The sequence below is a fragment of the Amphibalanus amphitrite genome, unplaced genomic scaffold (assembly GCF_019059575.1).
Source record: "Amphibalanus amphitrite isolate SeventyFive unplaced genomic scaffold, NRLGWU_Aamphi_draft 000025F_arrow, whole genome shotgun sequence".
Classification (NCBI taxonomy): domain Eukaryota; kingdom Metazoa; phylum Arthropoda; class Thecostraca; order Balanomorpha; family Balanidae; genus Amphibalanus; species Amphibalanus amphitrite.
In genome coordinates this window covers 1,306,821-1,327,554 of record NW_024881521.1, presented here as the reverse complement: position 1 = coordinate 1,327,554, position 20,734 = coordinate 1,306,821, and the positions used below count along the sequence as shown (strand labels likewise).

The window sequence follows — 20,734 nt, the reverse complement described above, 5'->3', positions numbered from 1 at the left end:
AAACGGTCGTAAGAGCTAAAAGTTAAAATAGGTTTATTACTCGTACGATTATGTGAAAACACCATGAGAACCCTGGAATTTGAAATGTTATGGTGTAAAAAAAATGATCTGATGTTCATGAACATGATACAATGAAATGACAGTGAAATATTTTTTTTATATATATATATTTCGACTTGCGTCGTCTTCAAAAGACGTCGCAAGTCGAAACATATTATAATACTTTTTGGTCTTATTTCACTCTCATTTCATTACATCATGTGCATAAGGTCATTTTTTTTAACACCATAATATTCATAACAATGCCCAAACTAGCTATAGCTCACCTTCAACGAATTTGAAATGTTTGAAACGGATTGCTACACTTCATTTTATTTGTTCTGTGGTTTCGCCTATATACACTCATTTATTATTTCGCCTATGTAAACTCGGAACAAAAATGAAGAGTTGTCAGAGAATGGTGACACTACTCTACCTGCTTTTGAGGTATTCGCGAAAATCGTTTGAGGTTACTGGCCCGTGCATCACAGAGCGGGCTTATACGAGTATTGCGTTTTTCAATGCCGATTTGTGAGCGTCGCGTGTGCGATTGTCGATTTTATACCTACCTCACTATAAATTTTTCACTTAATTGCATGAAAACCATGTTTGCAACTTCTTGCATTCTTGATAAACATTGTATTGCACAATTTCGTCATTCAACTGCCTCAAGGTGTCTAATTGACAGATAATAGATACAAATTAATAGTCGTATATTTGTCAAATTACCCGAGCATGCATGTAAAAATCACTCACCAAACTTCTTGTGGTGAACGACCAGACGAGCACTATGACAAGTCCACCACCGTTTTCGGCTCCCGCCGAGTTCACCAAAACCAAGAAGCTTAAAAGTCACTGGGTGGAAACCCGCTTTCATAACGCTATCTATTGCTTTGGCACCTTTCGATAGAAGGGCACAGGGCCATGGCGGAGATGACCAATTTCAATATCACACATACATGCAGTCAAAATATTGCCATCATCGTTGTAATGTAGAGGCAACAGTATTTGCGACACGCCATACAGGTTCGGTTCAGATCATACATCGAACTAACATTGGTCCATGCCCGGCGGCCAGCTACCAAAGCAATAGAACGCGTTCTGCAAACGCCTAGAGAAATTATAATGATTGTACATCGATACACACTTAAAAATGTGTCACATAGCTGCCTTAATAAATATTGACGAGATTGGCGTCCGAACATCGAGATGGTATGTGCAGAAGGGAAATATGTATGATCCAGCTAATAAGTGATAAATATTCAGGCGGAGCGAAGCAGCAAGGCCCCAGCACCAACACAGATAACCCGACTTAATTCTTCATTATTCTAGCTTCTAATTCGTTTAACTTATTGCAATGATAAATCAGCTAAGGCTAATCCCTCAACCACTTTAACACAAACACAGCTAGCAAGTCCGCAGGGACACTTCGTTTGTTGCCTGCGGGTTGTCTGGAAGCGCTACTTCCATCTTTCCCTGCAGGCGCCATTAGTCCTGGCCTGAGGCCTCCAATGGTGCTTAGGAGAGCCGAAGCATTTCGACAGAAGTTTCGCAAGCCATCTGGGAGTATTCCACAGTGCCGGGAGAATCTGAAATAGAAAGAAAGTCCGATAAGCTTACACTTTGTTCCGTGCAGGGATCTAAATTCGTATAATGCAGAAGTCTTTATGACGGTACTTGTAAGTGAAACATGGCTAAGCTCAGGACTTTCACGGCATATGAATGAAAGTCTATTTAAATTAGTAGAGTCAACTTACTGAGGTGGAGCCATTCAGTGAGTCCGGCGTCCTTTCTGGCTTCGATGACCGCCTGGTGGAGTGCCATCAAACAGGCATTGGCCATGCATACCGCCGGCTCCCCGGTAGCTGTGGGTCAGGTTAGGTCAGGTCAGGTCAAATAATAAAGTGATGTCAGTTGACAAAGCAGGTACCGCATAGTCGGAGCTTGAACAAAACTATGCATACCTTCATAGGGGTAAGGCAGTGAATCGATGATCGCTTAATGGGTTTATCAGCTGACCTTTGGAGTTGAAGATGCCCAAGTCGTTGACGTTGTTCTTCAACAGCTTCACCCTGAAGTCGCGTGGCATGTCCTTGTGCGTCGGCGGGTAGTAGTTCTGGAGAAAAGGAAGAAACATTGTGCTATTTGCCAGCATGCAACTTTGGTCACGGCATATGGCTCCAAAAACGTACGAGCAATGTGTGACACATATGGCTGGAAAACTTGAAGTGCGGCGTTTTTGCTCATTCAAGTGCGCCTCGAACAACCAAAAACTCATTTTCATGAATGATGTAACTTAACGCTTGTCAAGATTTTCCCTCTATGATAATGCTTGTTTGTCGCGAATTATTCGTCTATTTTTCCCACTTACCCAGGCGCGGTTGGTGATTCTCCGTCCTGTCTGCGGATCGTATCGGAACTGTTCGAAGAGCAGCGCGCCCATTCCCATGGTGAAGGCGCCCTCCATCTGTCCGACGTCCACCAGCGGCGACAGCGCCTTGCCGGCGTCCTCGTAGACGTCCACGCGGTTGAAGCGGTACTCGCCGGTGAGCACGTCCAGCTCGGCCTCGGCCGCCGTCAGACCCCAGACGATGTACGGAGTCATGATCGGGGTTTGTCTGCGGAGAGGAGATGAATGGGGTTACAAAGGGGGTTTGACAAGGGTTGGGCGGTGAAGGCGTTCGTCGATGGGGATTCAGTTTTTTTTTTTTGTTGCGATTCCTCTAACAAGAATCGGCATTGATTTTCAAACTCAGAAACGGCAAACCTTCTATGATTTTAAAAGCGCAATGAATTAATGTGCCATTGTCGAACAACCCGAACATCACGAATTTAGCCGACTGAAATGCACGTCTCCTCAGTTTCAAAGTCTTAACTCCGTCCTTCAATGATTGTTGCTCCAGCCGCACCGAGCCTGCAATGTTATCACTATTCAGCAGCATTTATCAATTATCTTGATAACCACGATAGATCGCTGACTCACTGTGAGTGGGCGGTAAGGTTGGCGCCCATCATGGACGCCATCTGAACCACCTGCTGCCACGGCCGCTCCGGCTCCCCCTCGGCCGCCCTGAACGGCTGCAGACGCTCCTTCAGCTGGTCGCAGGCCATCTTGGCAGCCATGCTGCACATCTCGCTGCCCACGCTGCCGCCCGTCACCACGCCGTTCGGATTCACCAGGTTGTTGTTGGGTTTGACGGAGACCAGCTCCAGGGGCACGCCGAGCTCGCGGGCGCACACCTGGGCCACCTGAGAACACAAGACAATGGCGTCGGTGAATTGCTTTCCGTATCGAATCCTGGGTGATTAATCGGTTTAGCCAGCTCGATTTTTAATTATATTTTGGCCATATCCCGATTCCCGCCGACCGTATATGCATTCCTTTTAAAGATTTATCGTGTCGGCGGAATAATTGACATCCAACCTGCATCTACTTATCCAACTTTATATTCTCAGTCCCTGTCCTCTATACCCACCTCGGTGTTGAGTCTCTGCCCCATGAACCCACCTTATTGCCGAGTCTCTATCCTATGTACCCACCTTGGTGTTGAGTCCCTGTCCCATCTCGACTCCTCCGTGTGAGACGGCCACCGTGCCGTCCTTGTCGTAGATGGAGATGAGGACCGGGTGCTTCATGATCAGCGCCACCGGGTAGTTGAGCGGCACCAGCGACAGCGCGCGCTTCCGCCAGCGGTTGTTCTGCGAACGGCAAACGATAGACCAGCGAAAGGTTAACTCAGTGATGCTTTCAATATTTCATGTTTTCATATGACTGCGTCCTAACCTAACCATCAAGTGCTCACCATACAACAACTTTGTTTACTTTTTAGTTATATTTTAACTGTAGTCGTTAGTGAAAATTATGAGTTGCACGGTCCGCCGTCGCATGTCTGACTTTACCGATTGTTGGTTCTTACGATATACATAATACCACATGAAGGAGTTTGTGGAAGTACTAATGGCTTGTTCGGGTTGTAGATTGTTCACTTACCTTGTTGAAGGTCGCAATGTCGGCCTTTCTCTGTTTGATCTCGCCCTTTTCTTCCATCTCCTTCACCATCATGGAGAACACCTTCTCGTCGTTGGGTACCATGGGAGGTCTGGGAGAGTTGGATAGGAGTCGTTAGGCGTATGTCGACTGTAGACTGTAGACTATATATATATATATATATATATATATATATATATATATATATATATATATATATATATATATATATATATATATATATATATATATATATATATATATATATATATATATATATATATATATATATATATATATATATATATATATATAAAAAATACATTGTATTGCTGCAATGTGATGAAACCCTTCTTGAAAATGACTTCAAAATGTCATTTCTGTAGAGATAGCCTTATGCTTTCTAAATATTGGTAAAGTCGTAATTCTATACAAACTGAACTTTCATCGTCTAGTTTGCACGCTGTTGCTTTTGCACTGGAAAGAGAAACCTGTCGTAGCATTTTAACTTGTTTTGTTTTGAGCAGGGTTACTGTGTTATAAGCGCTGCAAGGTATACTGTGCCGCAACTCATTCGTCCCGCGTGGAAAAGTATTACATGAACCAAAACTTCGCAATATTCATGTTCATCACATGAATACAATACAAAATGCCAACGACTTTGAAACCATCGTGTTCTTACTTAGGATCATTGCCGTGTCCCATGACGAAGTTGACCCGTCGCACCTCCCACGGGTCCATGTTGAGCTCGTGAGCGATACGGTTCATCACCATCTCGATACCGGCAACGCCGTTCACCGAACCTGGGGACGGACAAGAAGATCGTCTCGAGACTCTAATCGCTGTGACATTCGAATTTGACCGCTTCGGAGGCATCACCCTAAATGGGCAACGCTTTACCGACACATGTGTCGACTGTCGTTTGAAAACCTCTGATGGTTATTGTTCTGTCGATTTAATCGTTTACTGTCGATAATCAGGCAAAAAAAAAGGAAATCCCAGAGGCGTTGAACGTCGAGCGTTCCGGCAGTCTATAAATGCGTCAGACACGTGGCTTTTGATGTTAATCGGTACCTGGCGCGCGGCAGGAGGTGTTGATGTTGAGGTGGGTGAAGACCGAGCCGCCCGTCACGTTCCAGTTGTCCGTGTTGTAGACGCTGGTCACCATGTGCATCACCTCCTGCAGCTCCAGCGCGCTCAGGATCGACGACGTGTAGCCGTTGTTGGTAATGAAGTGCATCTTCAGCGCCAGAAGCTTGCCGGAGTCGTCGAACCCGGCCTGGAAAAGAAACGGCGAATGAATCAAGTAACACCAGTGCATACTTGTGTGACTGCGAATAAGCTGATATATGTAATTTTAGTTTTAATAACTCTGCATTTTGTCTCACCAGTGACCCTAAAAAGGAGAAAATGCATTGACAACGATTTCATTACGAAACGGAGAGCAGTAAATAAGTGGTGGTCGACAATACCGTGATCTCACCTCATACTTAATCAAGAACGGGAACCGTCCGCTGCACATCTCGATCATATTCTCGATGTCGAGCACCATTCGCACGGGCTTGTTCAGCTTGGTGGCCGCCACGGCGCAGGCGTTTGCGATGGGAATGGGGTTGCTGATCTTTCCTCCGTAGCCACCACCGATACGGCGAACCTCGGCGTTGATCCTGGGTATAATGAGAATATACGAGTATAAAGACGGATGTGTTACGATCTCACCTTCTTGAAAATGAAACTGTAAAAAGGAACATTTATTGGTGATAGAACAGCATCTTCTCTGATCAGAGGACGCGAAGGTGAGCTTACAGAGAGCTGTGCAACTTCCTAACTCTATCCCGGATGTTTTCAAGGATTTAATCGACTCGCCCATTGCCCACGGACTGACTTGTGTGCAGGAACGTTGACGACGTCAGCCACTGCGTCCACGACGTGTTTGATGCCCTGCGTGGCGCTGTAAATGTTGAGCTGTCCGTCCTCGCAGGGGATGACGCGCACAGTCTGAGGCTCCATGGTGAAGTGGTACTGGCCGCCCATCTCCCACTCGCCCTTCACGCGCCGCGGCGCGGACGCCATCGCCGCTGGCGAACAGACGAGTGACGGTGGGGGTGGTTCTCGGTCAGTGACATAGACTGACAGCAGCTATTGATGCGACATGAATGAAGGCTATAATGACGCTCTAGGCACTAGAACTCAGCTCGGTGAACCCGAGACAGTTTAATCCACAGCGATGCCTCCACCATGTTGGAATGTTAGCGGTTCGGGGTGGTTCTCTTGTCCGTTCCCAGGTTTGGTGAATGTTTCATTGACAGCAGCAGATAGATAAAACAAGGGGAATAATTTTACGGCATTGATTGGTGTTAATTTGGCCACTTGTTCGGAAGTCCAAGATTGACCTGGTTCGTGGTTAATATGACCTTCTTACCTTCTGCATCTCCGGTGTTCACGCAGAACGGTGCAAAGGTGGTCTGTTTCCACCCTTCGGGTTGCGTCTTCAGAGCATCCCGGATGTTGAGGACCGGTGCTGCCACCTGCGTGTACTCCACCTTGACCAGTGCTGCGGCTCTGCGGGCGATCGCCTTCGTGTCGGCCACCACCAGTCCGATCGCTTGGCCGGCGTAACGCACCGAATCCTCGGCGAATACCTGGAATAAAACATTGAGTTGCTCCGCTGTTGTTGTCCACCCGTTCGTCGTTTCCATCCTCAGGATGTTCAAATCCTTCTCCTCCACGCCGCAACCCTCGCTTCGGGCTGGACAGGCAATTTTATCTCATGCGGGCTGTTCCCTTGAAGCGGCACCGCTGCTCCCAAGGGTGCTCACCCGTAGCCGGGTGCAGCGAGTGTTGGGGGGGGGGGGCTGTTCGGCCTGTCCTAACCTAACCTAACGGATAAGCTCAGCCCCGGCGACTCACTAGGGTGCCTGCCCAGACCAATGTCTCCTCCTAATTCCTATTATCCTCCCGGCTCTGCAATGGTCTCATTGGACGGAAAGAGCCTAACCCAGCAAAACAAACAAAACAAGCCGCTGTTGTTGAGCGCAGTGCTTATTTCAATTTCTATTTTGCACCGAAGTGCGATTGGCTGCATGGGCTCGGGCATTGTTAATCCTTACCAGTGACCGGTACCAACAACCAGGGCTGAGCTGCTCCCGGCTCCACTCACCTCTTCTGGGATGATCTTGTTCATGTCGAGGTTGAATAGGGGTCCGAACATGGCCATGGAGACGAATTTGTTTGATCCGACCACGTCCTTAGCAGTGAAGAATCCTTGGACCCCATCCAGTGCCTGAAACAAATTTAAGTGTTACCTTTGTTTGAGACAAAGTCAATGGCCCTGAAATGATCTTGCTGGACCCAAAGGGCCTAACCCAACAAAACATACAAATAAACAAAGTCTATGCCTGCAACTTCGCTTGCTAGTGCTCTTTACGTCCATACGATGAACGATCAACGAAATATACAGAAATTTAACACCACTTCAAACTATGAGGCCACTTTTTGCCCTCCAATTTGCTATAACGCACCTTCTTTCATCCAGTTGAATGCTCATTGCTCGGCCATGCTTACCAGTGCCTTTGAGGCGTCGATACTGTCTATTTTGGCGTTGGCCATGGTGCTGAGCACGTAGTGTCCGTGCAACTCTCCGGGCAGGTCCGGCTGGTCGTCCACATACTCGGCCTCGCCTGTGGACCAAACAAGGAATTCGCTGATCAGTGTTGGCCACATCCGATGGCTCGGATTTTCTCAGTTACTCGTACCTTCCGTCGTCCAACAGTCACTTTAAACATTTCCAGCCTGAATTAGGAATGCAAACAGATAGTGGCGCTGCAGGATTCGACCCCGTGCCGCCGCGCTTGTGAGCGTGAAAGCTGAATGGTTGTCGCACACATATGACGAATATCGCAATGAATAGTTATGAGGCTAAATATGACGGTCTGGCTGGCGATGCTACCGTGCCGGTGTGATCGGCAACTATCCGGCCGTTTATGAACCGTTTGTGAACTGTGAATCGTGACGGGCACTCACCCGACGTCTGGATCTGCGCCTCCAGCTTGGGCATAGCCTTGTTGACGGGCCACAGCGTCTTGTCGGTGTCGAACTCCTGGGTGCCCTTCATGGTGGAACGGGTGAGATCATCACCTCCTGACCTCATACGGACCGGCACCCGGTCACCCAGAGTATGCAGAATCACCTGAAAATATTCGGAGTTCCGTTGTCAGCAGCCGGCACCCTGAGGCGTCAAAGAACTAGTTACAGTATCAAGAGAGAAAAAAATTGATGCGGCACGCCTGTTTTCAAGGATTATAGCAAACCTTTCCGGCACCGAGACATCCTACTAGGATTGCATGCTAGTGATTCATGAGTTGTCTTCCGTCTCACCCTCAGTTTCAAACCGATGGATGTCTCCACATCTCACCTTGTAGAGCAGATTGCCTGTGAGTCGTTTCCTGTAGGCGACGTCGGCGTGCTCGGGGTCCGGGTGGGGCTCGACCTCGTCCAGGAGGGTGGTCAGCGCCCCCTTCACGGTGGCCTCATCAGAGATGATTCGCCCCGTCAGATACCGCTCGGTCCTCTCCGCGTGCACCTGGAGGGGCACCAGAGATGGTTTGTGTCACTGAAAGCTCCAACGACTTCAGCAAGAAACAACTGCAAGCAGTCAAGCTGAATGTCTCAACGTGTTTTGAAACTTGCAACGGAAAAATAGCAGCGGCTAACACAAGGGCACTCTGTGCCCTTGTGTTAGCCGAGTGCATGCGAACTCATGCACTCTGTGCTCAACTTCGCAAATCTTCAAGCGTCAGGGGATGTGCTACTCACAAATTTGTCGTTGATGCCTCCGAAGAGCAGGGTCGGACGCTCGGTGATTTTGGCCGTGGCCGCGTCGAACGGAATCACGAAGGCAGCGTTCACGTAGGCGTGGGCGCTGATGGCTCGGGGAGTGATCTGAAAACGACAGAGATGAGCAGCGGTTATTAATGAGGCTCAGTTACGAGTCAATTTCAAGTTTTGCCTGTTATATAATAACTAAAGCAGTATATAATTGCACACTTCAACTTGCACCGAATTACAGACGATGAAAATACCGGATTAATGCGTAATTCTGCCAAAATATTTTGGCGTCGGTTCTTGTATTATTATGATCTCCAAATAAACCTTGTACGACTTGAAGACGCATTTATTGTTGTCCATGGGAGGGAGGCTCATGGAGACGATGATCTTGTTGGTCATGCTGATCTCGTACAGTTTGTCGATAGACATCTCCTCCATCTTCCGTCCCTCCGCTGAAAGAAAGACAAATAGACGGCGTGACATTTTAGTTTTGTTTCTGTTTTCTGTTTTACAAACTTGCATATTAAAATGAGAATCTTGAAGTAACAGTATGTTTCTATATTATTCTATCAGACTGCACCTTGTGCACTATGTTAAAAGGGATGCAATTGATAGCAACCTTTACTTATCTACCGTCTTACAGCTGCTTCACGAAAAATGAGATACAAAGGCAAATGTACGCTGTTTCCATCTGCGGTTTCAGCTACTGCTACAATCGATTGACACTAAACGTGATTACCACTTCTGTTTCAACCTCGATGATTTTCGATGACCCGGTACGTCAGGAACCTACCGATTTTCAGTTTGGCCTTGGCGGCCGTCAACAGAAGGAAGACGTCCGACGGGAAGTCTCTGTACTTGTGTTTGATCATGAGGTTGCCGGCCCAGGTGGCGGCGTTCCTGACGGGCGTGTTGGCCACCACCCGCAGGTGTTTGGCCATCTCCGCGCAGTGTTTGTAGCCGGCCCTCTTGGCCAGCTCGTCGAACTCGCTGATGAGCTCAGATAGGGTGACGGCCGCCCCGAACACGGCGCCATCCGACGAGCTGCTGAACTTGGACTTCTGATCGCCGGGACGCTTGATGACGCGCAGATCCGGGATCTTCAGCAGAGAGATGTAGCCGTCCGACGGATCGTTGTATTTGTCCAGCACACCTGCGGAAGAGTGATGGGAAATTAACTCCACGTCGGCTCTGGAGTTCTTGAAACCAAATTAAAACTCCCTCCCACTCCAGAAATATCTGCCGCTGACCCGGGACCGAGTCTTACCCATGGAGGTGTTTCCGGCCACCATTCGGATGGTCTTGCCGCCGTTGGACATGGTCCCGATGTCGCTGATGGCCTGCTGGAGTGACGTCGGCAGACGCCAGTCGTCATCAGCCGCCGTGGATGACGACTTCACCCGAGGACACCCTGCACAGGCTGTCTTTGACTGGCACGGTCCTCTCTTGTTACTGTGACATCCGGCTGTCTCCTGAGATCACAGAAAACGAAATGAAGTGCGAGGCATTTCAGTTTTCAGTAATAACCCAAATATAGTTCACAACTCATTGAATTATATTGAAGCCTATCTCGGAAACAGCAGGTGGCCCAATAATTACGAGCGAGCGAGCGCAGCGAGCGAAGCGAAGTCTTTTCAATATAACGGAAAAATCTCAGTATGAGCGGCCCGGCCCGGCCCGGCCCGGCCCGGCCCGGCCTGTAACGCTTTTGAGAGGCTTATATCTCAGCAACCGCTGGAACGAATGGCCTGCGGTCTTTTTTGCTGGGTAGCCCCATCCCTTCTACCCCGTAATTGACTACTTTTGATACATCTCAGTGACCGCCGTGGCACGTGCCACATGAAAAGTCAAGGGTGTTCAAGCAGTTTTGCAAAAGTAATGATTTTGAGAGGCCCATATCTCAGCAGCGGCTTGAGCGATTGTCTTGCGGTCACTTTTATAGGGTAGCTGCATCCCTTCTACCAAAGGTCGGATACTCTTCATCTATGTGAGTGACCCCCACTGCACGTGCAAAATACAACAATGAGAGGTGCCAAATTTGTTCCCATTTCAGTAACTCGGTAATTACTGGGGCGATTTCGCTGAAACTTGGCATACAGGTAGGCACCCACCAGGCAATGCATTCCCACGTGTTGCGGTTAGGGTGCTACTGCACGTGCGCACGTGCAGGGGGCGTTTCCAGATCTCGAGAACGGCTGGGCCGATTGCGCTCAAATTTGGTACACGGTTGGGGGACCGGTTAGTAGGGTGCCGTGCAAAAGTCATTTTGGACCCCGTTAGCACGTGCGCACGTGCAGAATGCCGCTTCCAGATCTCAGGAACGGCTGGGCCGATTGCGTTCAAATTTGGCACACCGCTAGCGACCGGTTAGAAGGGTGCTTTGCACAAGCCCGTTGGAAGTACCCTCTCGCCCTTCTGCACGTGCAGGGCTCACTATCTCGCTCGCTCGTTCTTCGCCCAAAAGGCGTTTTACTGGTATTTATGTAAGTCGGGATAAGGACTTCAGCTGCGTGCTTATTGGACCTGCCAATATTCCAAAGCCGCTAATTATGTCACACATATAGCGACCTATCCTTAGCGGTTTTATCCTCGAAGTCGATATCTCACCTACTCGTAGCATCAGACGCATCGGGGCACACCGCTCGATTTGCGGTGCGGTTTTCGCAACCTCGGCTCCCGCAGCGGGTAGCGTAATGGTGCGGCTCACCGGCCTATCGGGTTACAGATTGCGGCTGACAGGGACGTTACGGAAACGGTTCGGGTTTTATTACCGGCGGTGATGACAGCACGCTCCGGGTACTGAAGCATGTCATGCTGATACTGGGCTTCTAGTAAGCAACAGGCAGACGGGATAAGAGCATCTGATCCGGTCTATGTACCTACTCGTTCGCACCGGCGACTGCACCCAGACGGACTGACGGCAGCGGTAAACTTACCTCGATATCCTTGACGATCTTCTTGGTAGTTTCGTCGGCGTCTGCCTTGAATGTTTTGAAGGCGTCCAGGATGGGCCTGTAGCCGGTGCAGCGACACAGGTTGCCGTCCATCGCCTGCTCTACCTGTTCCTCGGTCACTTCTCCCCCAGACTTCAGCAGACTGTCAGCAGCACGTTGAGTATGGCGTTAGGGGAGTCTTAATTGTTTTTCTTTTTATTACGGGAAGCCATAATTTTGGTAATTCGATCGACGTTTTTCGTGAGAAAGATGCACAGAAAAACAAACATTTTAGGTGTATTTTGCTCTAGCGCATCGTCGAAAAATCCACGCATGCACGAGTGAAAGGACACCGCGCTCAAGTGGAGGGTTCGTCCTTTTTTTACCACTAAAGTTATACCTGTAACGTTATGCGCTTACGTTATGTCTCACCTGTACATGGACATGACCATTCCCGGGCTGCAGTAGCCGCACTGGGTGCCGTTCATCTGAGCCAGCCTCGCCTGCACCGGGTGGTAGCCGTCCTTCCTGTTCCCGATGCCCTCCACAGTCTGAAGACGAAATCAAGGGTCATATGTTTTAATGAGTGACATTAACTAATAACTAGTAATAATGGCTACGATTGTATAAAGAATAACACTAGCAAGTTGATTAAAGCGACCGTGAGCTGGGAAATCGAATGGCGCTCGATGCATCGAGGAATATCGATCCGTGTACATTTACCTCGATTTTCCAGTCGTGGCAGGCCTTGAGCGGCACCATACACGAGTTGACGGCGCGACTCTCCATCTGGCCGGTGGCCGGGTTCACAGAGGTCACGTTGACCACGCAGGCGCCGCACATGCCCTCGCGACACATGGTCTTTGTGCCGGGCAGCTGCTGGTGCTGTCGCAGGTACTCGGCCAGCGTCGTGGTCGACGTGACATCACTGGGTACCGTCTCATCGTTGGTGGCTCGCTTCGACACTGAAAAGTGTTCGGTGTCAGCTATAGTTGTGTTTGGATGTCTCTCTTTTGGCGTCTGAAATCCGGCTACTTGGATATCGAAATTAAAACAGCGACCTCACGGAACTTGACCCGAAAATGTGAAAGAGTTGGCTGTCACCTCACACCTGGAATGGTGGACGTCATCTGTTATGTTTTCTTTGCCTGTCACTGTGAAAAGTGGCACTGCAATAGAAAATACAAGTCATCGACAATGTTGTGATAGGAGCGTACGGTGTGCCTAACCCACTTTCAATAAAAACTCTGTCGTCACTCCAATAAACGCGATAATTTACTGGCCCTCCTACATACCTTTTTAGATGGAGTGATGTTCGAAGAGTTGTAATATTTATTATCCCGATATATTTGAGTCATCTATCTTCGTGTGATGCATACTTTCGTGATACTTTTCATCGTGTTATGTTTGAATAACCTTTGAATATACCTTTTGAGTGACAGACCTTATCTGCGTCCCCGGGTTGGCAGACAGGTGTTACATTAGAAACGCAGGTACTTACCTCTCTGCTGCTGGTTGTTGACGGAGAACGACACTGCGGCCGCCACGTCCACCCCCGCCGCTGGCATTTTGCCAAATCTGTCAACAGGGGAAACGAAGACATTTTCATCAGCTACAATCGTAACACAGATAACAGTAGTACTACTGTTATCCGTGATCGTAATAATTGGTCAAATGTCTCGATCACCCTAGCTTTCCGCTGTATATTTCGGAATAATGACGAGATAATCAGGAAACATTTTGTAGCTGCTGCTTTGTCGTGCATGCACATTACAACCGTAGTTTAATTTTTATATTGTTGGTACTGATCATAACCGTAGTCGTAAAGTCACGTAAATTTGACATCGCGGCTCAAATTATTTGTTTTGTTTTTTTTTTTTTGTTCCTAAACATCAGGAATAACTCGATAATCTGAATGTCAACTGTCTATTGGCGATGTTCGGCTATGCCTAGACCCGGGACGATCATATCTGCACCAGCGTGATTTACGTTTAACTTTTTGGTTTAAATTAACACCGATGAATCGGATGGGCTGCGGGAAAGATCGGCTGGTAGGATAATCATGGTGCTCTTTGGACTATCCTCGTCTGACTTCATATGTCGAGGCGTTATCTACTATATCCGGCCATCCACGGCTTTGAGGACCTATCTGGGCAGATCTGACCTATAAAGATAGTCAAACCGACACACCTGGTCCTACATTAGGTTGTTGGTGTATTTCCACCAGTCAGTGGTGAGCAAGACGGTGAGAGATTGCACTTAGTCATCCATGACTGTGGCAAAATGGGTAACGGCCTACAATCGGCTATCGTGGGCCTCATTCGTGTCGCAATGCTATATTTTCGATTGCGCTCTCCTTATCAAACATTTTGCCGAGCACGCGATGTTCCCGCTTTTACCTTAGTTGAAACAGTCATTGTTAGCCATTCGAGATATAATATTCAAATAAAGGCAGTGACATTACCTACATGTGGAGTGAGGAATCATAACTGCCTGCCGCTTTGCTGTGCTTTGGTTAGTTTTCAGTTCTCGTTGCAGTCTCTCGCTCATCTGTGTTTTCGTGCATACTTTTGGATCCTTTGGCGGTCTCGCTCAGGTAGTTTCGTCACTTTCAGTGTACAGGCAGGTAGGCTTTTACGAAAGATTAACATATTGAAAAATATTGTATCTGTCTAGGTCGGTCTTATTTATCTTATCTTCTCGTGTGCTGTTCGGTTTTCGGTAGGCATTTTTAAACATCCTGTTTTACGAAGCTTGTCTTGAATAGCGATAAAGTGCACTGCATGCGTTGTGACTTTTATTGGAATTACTGATTCCAGCTTTAATAGGATCTCAATGGAACTGATCTTGGTAACTGTATTAATGAATTGATCATTAATAAATGAATAAATTAATCATTAAATAACAAACAATCTAAAAAATCCTATTCTAGGCTTGGGCACGTTCTTAACATTTTTATACCGGTAGAAATAATGTCAATCTCTTAGTTCAACAGGCAAAAATCACTTCACACCATGGCAGATGTGATCTTGGCGTTCGTCGTCCAATAAGACACACCCGGAATCGAATGACGTGACCACCGTATACCATCTCCAAATAGCCGAACATACCTTAATTACTCTCCTTTTGCCTCACCGCCTCTTCGTCACCTCCTGTAGCACGGTCTTCCACACCGTCTTCCCCCACCGCAGCACCGTCCGCGGCGCGCTGTCACTGCGAGCTGACGGGTCACACTGCTATCCTCCCGCCCGAGCGAGCGCTGCTCCGACTGAGGCGCTCCGCCCGAGCCCGTGGTGGGTCGTCACCTCCGCACTCCGTGCCATGACGCCGCCCATTCACCGCCTCCGAGTGGTCTATTACTGCAGCGTCATCCGTGGATAGAGGCGACGCGTCGCCGCGCTGCCCCCAGGGAGGTCACACATTTGCCGAGTGGCGTGGAGGCTGCGGGCAGGGATGGCTGGCGGCGCTGGTTGAGGAGCGGTGGTCCGGTCGTATGCGAGGACCTCCAGCAGTGAAGGATGGCTACACTGCGGGCTGCATGCATAATCACGCGTGTGCTGAGAAGATAAGATTTGGCAGCGTGTGATGGCTAGGAAGATGCCGCCACATGGCCGCGTCGGGCAGACGGTCGCGTCCCTCTCGCGGTACGCACGAAGCTGCCCCTGGTCTGAACTGAATGCGCCAAGGACAAATGCGTCAGCACCAAGGCCAGGATCCAGGGGTGATGAAGTACTTACGTACAAAGTCATGTGCTGATTGGTATGCTCGTTTGATTGTGTCTTGGCTGACTTGTTGACGTCTACTGAAAGGCTGTAACAAGTTAATGCTCTTGCACTCCGTGGTTTGATTGCTCAGATGGGGCCTGTTATGTCTGTCTGCGGTCCACAATCAAACATGAATTGCAGTAAAAGTCACTCGCGCTTGTGTCACGGCAGTTTTGCTCGTATCCTCACAGAGTCTTTCGTAGTCGGGTTTCCAATTGAAAACTGTAGGGAGACATTTGTTTTGATGCGTCCTGGTATACTTATCTGTGAGAAGTGCAAGGCTGCTTGACCAATGGCCATATCCGTGAGTCGTGACCCCAAGGCTTAGCACTTGTCCGACATTTATTGTGCTGCACATTTTCATCTTTTTCTCCAGAGTTTTATATCTATCTAACATTGTAAGTTGTAACACATGAACTATCAACAGTGAGTTGATCAACAGAGAGCGTCGGGAGCGGGCAGTGAGTTATTGCTTTTTATCCTTCACACAAATAAGTACCACTTTAACTCATGGATTTCTCCTAGGAAAGTGTGTAGACTGGATGTTCACCTGTATGCAGTTCACCTGATGGAGGCACGGCGAACCGACCCAGGAAGTCCAGTGGCAAATCCTGGGGTCGGTCGGCTCGATCGCCACAGCGCTGCTCCTGCCATGTCACCGTGAGTCGTTGGTTCGTGACTTGGCCGACTCGAGAACCGTCTGCGCCGCCGGGCTACGATGATGGTGTCACCATTGGAGAAATGCACAGCCGCAGGGCGATAGAGGGGAGAGAGAGGAGAGGACAGGAGAGGGGAGAGGAGAAGAAAGGGAAGGAGAGTAGAGCAGAGCAGAGCAGAGCAGAGCAGAGCAGAGCAGAGGAGTAGAGGAGAGGAAAGCAGAAGAGTGAGAGAGAGAGAGAGAGAGAGAGAGAGAGAGAGAGGAGAGAGAGAGAGAGAGAGAGAGAGAGAGAGAGGAGAGAGAGAGAGAGAGAGAGAGAGAGAGAGAGAGAGAGAGAGAGAGAGAGACGGAGACAGAGACAGAGACAAAGAGGGAGGATCGACGAAAAAGTGCGCTGGCGAGAGAGGGAGGGGGAGCAGATACAGTAGAGATGACTCCATGAGTTGTGAGTTGTGACACCTAAGAAATTTGCCATGACTTGGTAAAAGAGGTAATCAATGTTTTTTCGAAGAAAATGATTCATAATCGGTGCATGTGCAGTGGGATTTTAGAGTTTTGAGATTAGAAGGAAGCTAGTCGTGACTGGAAATATGGGGCTGGAACTGGGTTGTGTATTTTGTGCGTTGGTTGTGTGTGAAGGTGACTTAGATTTCCGCTATCGGCCTTGACTGCAAGGCTGTGATCATTGACCTTGGGCACCACTCCTGATCCCTACGCGCGGAGGCGGGTGAATGGAGCTGCGCAGTTCAGGTTCCACTTACATTCGGACCGAAATGCTCAGGGACGATATCAGAGCAAACACTCCACTCCAGCAAACGCTCAAACGCTCCCAACATCCTAATCGCTGCGGATATCGAAACCACGCGCCAGTCGTACCCGGTCCCCGACCGATGAGCTATGCCTTTCAGGAGCCATGGGCACCGGCGTTTTCCCTCGAGCTGACGGTCATGTGTGCTGCGTCGCTTGCGTCAGCCTTTGCACTGCCGGTGGGGACCAATAAACCATTCTTAGCGCCACTTGCGACTGCTGCTTTAGGCTGAGCTACACGTGGCATGGGACAGCCGGCTGTCCCTGCAGCCACCGTATACGGTTCTGGCCGAAAGGTATGCATTGCTGGAGTCGTCGCAGAGGCCGCGCAAAAACGCGAAGGAGCTGCAACTTCTGTATGAATGGTCGATCCGATGGCGATTAAGTTATGTCGTGGCCACTGGTTGATACCCGCTGCTAGGCATTATAAAAATAAAATAGGTAACTGGCCGAAGGATAATATGAACAAACAAAATACCGAATATTACTAAAGCCAAAGTGTGATGAAAACCTATTTTTACCGGCCTCGGGGATGATCAGAATAACAATGCACCGAAAGGTTTGCTTCAGCGGAAGTCGAGAGTGTGTTTCTGAGCAGGGGATACACATGGGATCATGCAAAGTGCAAATTAATGAGCAATATAATTTGCATTGTAAACTATCTGTGATAAGAATGGACGCCATATCCGTTTCTGATCATCTCTCGGACAGTTCCTAAATGAAGAATAGCTCAATCAGTCTCCTATCCGAATATTATACGCTGCTAATTTCGTCGTCTGTATAAAAGAGTTATAGGCCTGGAGCGGCCGTTTTGTTCATCGAATCTCAATCACGCCGTTCGTTGCATTCTCTGACGATTCTCTGAGAGGTGGTACAGATGCCTGGTGGCAGCAGCAGACGGGGCATAACGGTCGTAGATGGCAGCACGGGGCAGGGAAAATCGGCTCTATGTGGTTGGTTGGCAGGGCACTACTCAGTGCTCGCAGATAATAGATGCTCTGTTTCAGTGAGGTTCAATCACCTTCATCCCACCCACACATCCGTCCTCTTCAACCTGAGGAGTGAGGACCAACCCATTTGTATCTTCATTGTCCCGGTCGACGTTCATCTCGACTGCCATCTCACCAGACGCTCGGAGGAGGCCGAGGCATAGGCGGCGGAACGATTTGAGACAAGGGGGGGCACCAGCTCAAGGAGCCAAACCTAGGGTACCCCCAAATCCTGTTTTCTCATCGGATTTAGGCCACTTATTTTTCGTCACAGCCCTGACACGATGATTTTTTTATTTTTTATTTTTTTTTTACTACACGAAAATGGCAGTTTACCCCCGTATGTGTGGTTAACTTTAAGCTGATCCTCAAGTACCTATGTGTTTGTCTCTTCCTTATTCTCGTTTGATAAATTTCATTAATCCTACATGTATCAAATTACCAAAAAGCCATCGCAGTACTAATCAGTGGCGAATCCCAGGGGGGTGGTCACATGGGTCATGACTTTGGGCCTGGGGTCACCACATGCCTGCCAGGAGCACCACAGGCCTGACAGCCGACAGGGGCACCACAGGCCCGCCAGGGGTACCACAGGCCTAGCAGGGGCACCACGGGCCTGTCAGTGGCACCACAGGCCTGTCAGGAGCACCATCGGCCTAGCAAAAGCACTACAGGTCTTTCAGGGGCACCACAGACCTGCCAGGGGTACCAGAGGCCTGCCAGGGGCACTATCGGCTTCGCAGGGGAACCACCGGCCTCGCAAGGGCACCATGGGCCTGTCAAGGGCACCACAAGCCTGTCGTTGGCACTTTAGGATTGTCAGGGGCACCACGAACCTGTCAAGGGCACCTGCGTTCTAACAGGGGCACCACAGGCTCGCCAGGGGCACCACAGACCTGCCAAGGCCCAGGGACACCACAGGCCTAGCAAGAACACCTTTAGGCCTGTCAGGGGCACCACGGGCCTGTCAGGGCCCATGGGCACCTAAGTCATGTGCAGGGCCCACCGTAGGCTTGTCAGGGGGCAGGGAAGGTAGGTACCACAGTCTTTCCAGGGGCACCAGCGGTCTAGCAGGGGCACCAGTCATCAACGACTAACCAAAAATAAAGAAAATAAAAAAAACTGAAAATAGGGCACCACCAAAATTAAGTGGCCGAAATCCGTTGAGGTTTTAATTTTGGGTATAGGTAGGGGCACCACTTCGATTCATGACCCTCCCCTTGGAGTTTTCCCGAATCCGCCCCTGGTACTTATACATCAAATTTAAGGGGGGGGCACCTTGCTATTGGTGCCCCCCTTGCAGAATTCAAGGGGGGGCACGGTGCCCCGGTGCCCCCCCCCCCCCGTTCCGCCGCCTATGGGCCGAGGGCAGATATCAAGGGATGCCCGTCAGGGTGACCGTTTGAGCAGCTACTATAGGTGCACTGTCCCAACGGGACACTCCTGACCTATTTTCCAACGGGATGGGTTCAGACTCCGCGGCACACCAGTCGCGGGAAAACTTGACGCCCATTTTCTCCCATCGGCCGTTATCTGCTCGTCCCACAAAATAATCACTGCATTATCTTTCACCCGTCGTGGTGTATCCGAGAAGTAACTTCGATGACTGACACCATACCATTCAATAAAGCTGTCGTTAGTTAGTGATGGTACTTTCACCATAAAGTGCACGAGCTTGGTTCTAATTATAAAGCTGCTTCGACAATTGTGGCGGGTAGATTGGGTTGTGCGGCAAAAGGCGAGTTCATGACGCGAGTGTTTAGAGGAGTTAAAAAGGGAGTGAAAAAGTGACATGTCCTAGTAATCTTTGGTGATAACAAGATCGTGCGGCACGAGTCAATTGCTATTATCAACAGCTGTTTAAGCACGGCGACTCACATTTTATTCTCTTCGAGTGGTCGGTCAAAGTTCAGAGGAGTAGGCACCTCTGCTTTTCTCATTCCGTAAGAACAACAATCGCATATTTCTATTGCAGCATGCATACATTTTGTCTTTGAAACTGGTGGCTCTCACAAACGCAACTGGTCTCAATGTCCGAAAGAGATGGAAAGATAGTCGTGAGTGTGATCGTCCAGGGTGACCCCAATCTGACCTCAAATGTCGAGCTGCGTGAGGTGCGTGACCTGCGTGACCCGGAGTCGGCTGAGAGTGCGGGTGACTGGCCCGACGTCCGCATCATGACCCCCAGCCCGACCCAAGGAGTCGCCGCGGCGCGGACCAGCGCCCCGGGCCGCTCCCAGTCGCTGGGCCGCAGCCGGCCGGGCGACCCGTGGACGGCCTACGGCCGGCGCCGCGAGCCCTCCGGCCTGCTCGGCAGGTCACGCGTGTTCGCCGCCAGCGATGACGCCGCCCTGCACCGCTCCGGCCTAGAGAGAACACCCCCGGACTCGAGCGTGGCGCGCGACACCCCCGTCAGTGGTACCTCGCGACCGCTGACTCCCCTGAACGACGGGCCGGCGCCGGTGCTGCGCCCTCGGCCGGGTCGCGCCGGTGACCCGGACGCCTCATCGGTGACCTCGGCTCCTGGAGAGCTGATGTCGGGCCTGTCGATGGCGGCACCCACCGCGCCCGGCGCTGACTCTCAGGAGTCACTGATGAGGAGATTCAGACTGACGGACACCCTGATCGGCCGGATCCCTGAGCAGCCGGAGACTCGGGAGAGCCTGGTGACGCGTCTAGCGACCGTCAGTCTGTTCATCATCCAGCCTGTTTACCTGAGCCACCGGTTC

At 49.8% G+C, this 20,734-nt stretch overlaps 1 protein-coding gene across 1 annotated transcript; it reads right to left on the bottom strand.

The window, feature by feature from the left end:
- Positions 1–735: 735 nt before the first annotated feature.
- On the bottom strand, positions 736–15,133 carry LOC122394132 (xanthine dehydrogenase-like). The gene is made up of 25 exons (XM_043390770.1): positions 14,898–15,133; positions 13,289–13,365; positions 12,511–12,752; positions 12,220–12,338; positions 11,791–11,950; positions 10,122–10,326; positions 9,648–10,007; positions 9,179–9,306; positions 8,843–8,968; positions 8,442–8,609; positions 8,051–8,216; positions 7,592–7,707; positions 7,188–7,310; positions 6,450–6,669; positions 5,913–6,105; positions 5,511–5,694; positions 5,102–5,306; positions 4,710–4,830; positions 4,031–4,139; positions 3,580–3,738; positions 3,023–3,288; positions 2,411–2,657; positions 2,059–2,155; positions 1,797–1,904; positions 736–1,628 (listed from the first exon to the last, which is right to left on the bottom strand). Exons 2-25 carry the CDS (start codon positions 13,353–13,355, stop codon positions 1,558–1,560), a joined length of 3,960 nt encoding a protein of 1,319 aa, XP_043246705.1. The 5' UTR covers positions 13,356–13,365; positions 14,898–15,133; the 3' UTR covers positions 736–1,557.
- Between the last annotated feature and the right edge of the window lie 5,601 nt (positions 15,134–20,734).